We start from the raw sequence: 756 nt of genomic DNA, 5'->3' as shown, positions 1-756 counted from the left end.
TCTAGCTAGTTAAAGATTACAAAGTAAGTTTGTATTATTGCTCACCAGTTTGTTCATTCCAGGCGGACCTGCTCAGAATCTGTCAATTAAAGAGGAGCCCTTGGAGGGCAGCAGAGCCAGCAGTGAACAGGGAGAAGAAGAAATGGAGGTGGATAGCAATGAGGAACAGGAGGAGGAGGGCGAACAAAGGCCTGCGGGTGGAGCATTTAGCCAAACTCTGTCGGCTCTCAGCTCACTCAGACCAGGTGAGAACATCCATCAATCCAGTCCAGACCTGGACAGGACAAGCGTCAGCAGGATTAGGCTGTTTTTGCTTTTTAAATGCTTCAAGAACACGATGATGAAGGTGCCTATTGAGCTGCCATTGAAGACATATGCAACTTAATGAATATAACGTTACATATGAAAATATAACGTTTCACAAATGATTCGTGTAGAGTTTTGCAGTGTTTTTCGCCGTCTAATTGCATTCTATTGAAATTGTGAAACAGTTCGTGTCATTAAAGTGACCGTCACTAAACTGAAAAACACGAGCTACTTAGCATATTATATTAGGTAACGTTAGTAATAGTGACCAATTAGGACGCTGCACATATTTGAATATAGCAAATGATTGGCTAAAGACCAATGTGATAAGGAAGAATATGAATTTCAACGGTCATGGCAAATCCAGTCCAGACCTGGACAGGACAAGCGTCAGCAGGATTAGGCTGTTTTTGCTTTTTAAATGCTTCAAGAACAGGCATACAGGGCTGG

General features: G+C 42.3%; 1 protein-coding gene across 1 annotated transcript in view; it reads left to right on the top strand.

Annotated features, from left to right (window-relative positions):
- Positions 1–289, top strand: part of LOC107576817 (PAX3- and PAX7-binding protein 1-like) — a gene marked incomplete at its 3' end in the record, with an annotated part of 1797 nt that extends 1508 nt beyond the window's left edge. The window contains exon 3 of the mRNA XM_016262946.1: positions 52–289. Within this exon, the coding sequence (XP_016118432.1) occupies positions 52–289 (238 nt within the window). The remainder of the gene's footprint in view (positions 1–51) is intronic.
- Between the last annotated feature and the right edge of the window lie 467 nt (positions 290–756).

The sequence above is a fragment of the Sinocyclocheilus grahami genome, unplaced genomic scaffold (genome assembly GCF_001515645.1).
Source record: "Sinocyclocheilus grahami isolate Dianchi unplaced genomic scaffold, SAMN03320097.WGS_v1.1 scaffold4395.1, whole genome shotgun sequence".
NCBI classification, from domain to species: Eukaryota; Metazoa; Chordata; class Actinopteri; order Cypriniformes; family Cyprinidae; genus Sinocyclocheilus; species Sinocyclocheilus grahami.
The sequence above is the reverse complement of the archived record's forward strand: the minus strand, read 5'-3'. Positions and strand labels throughout refer to the sequence as shown.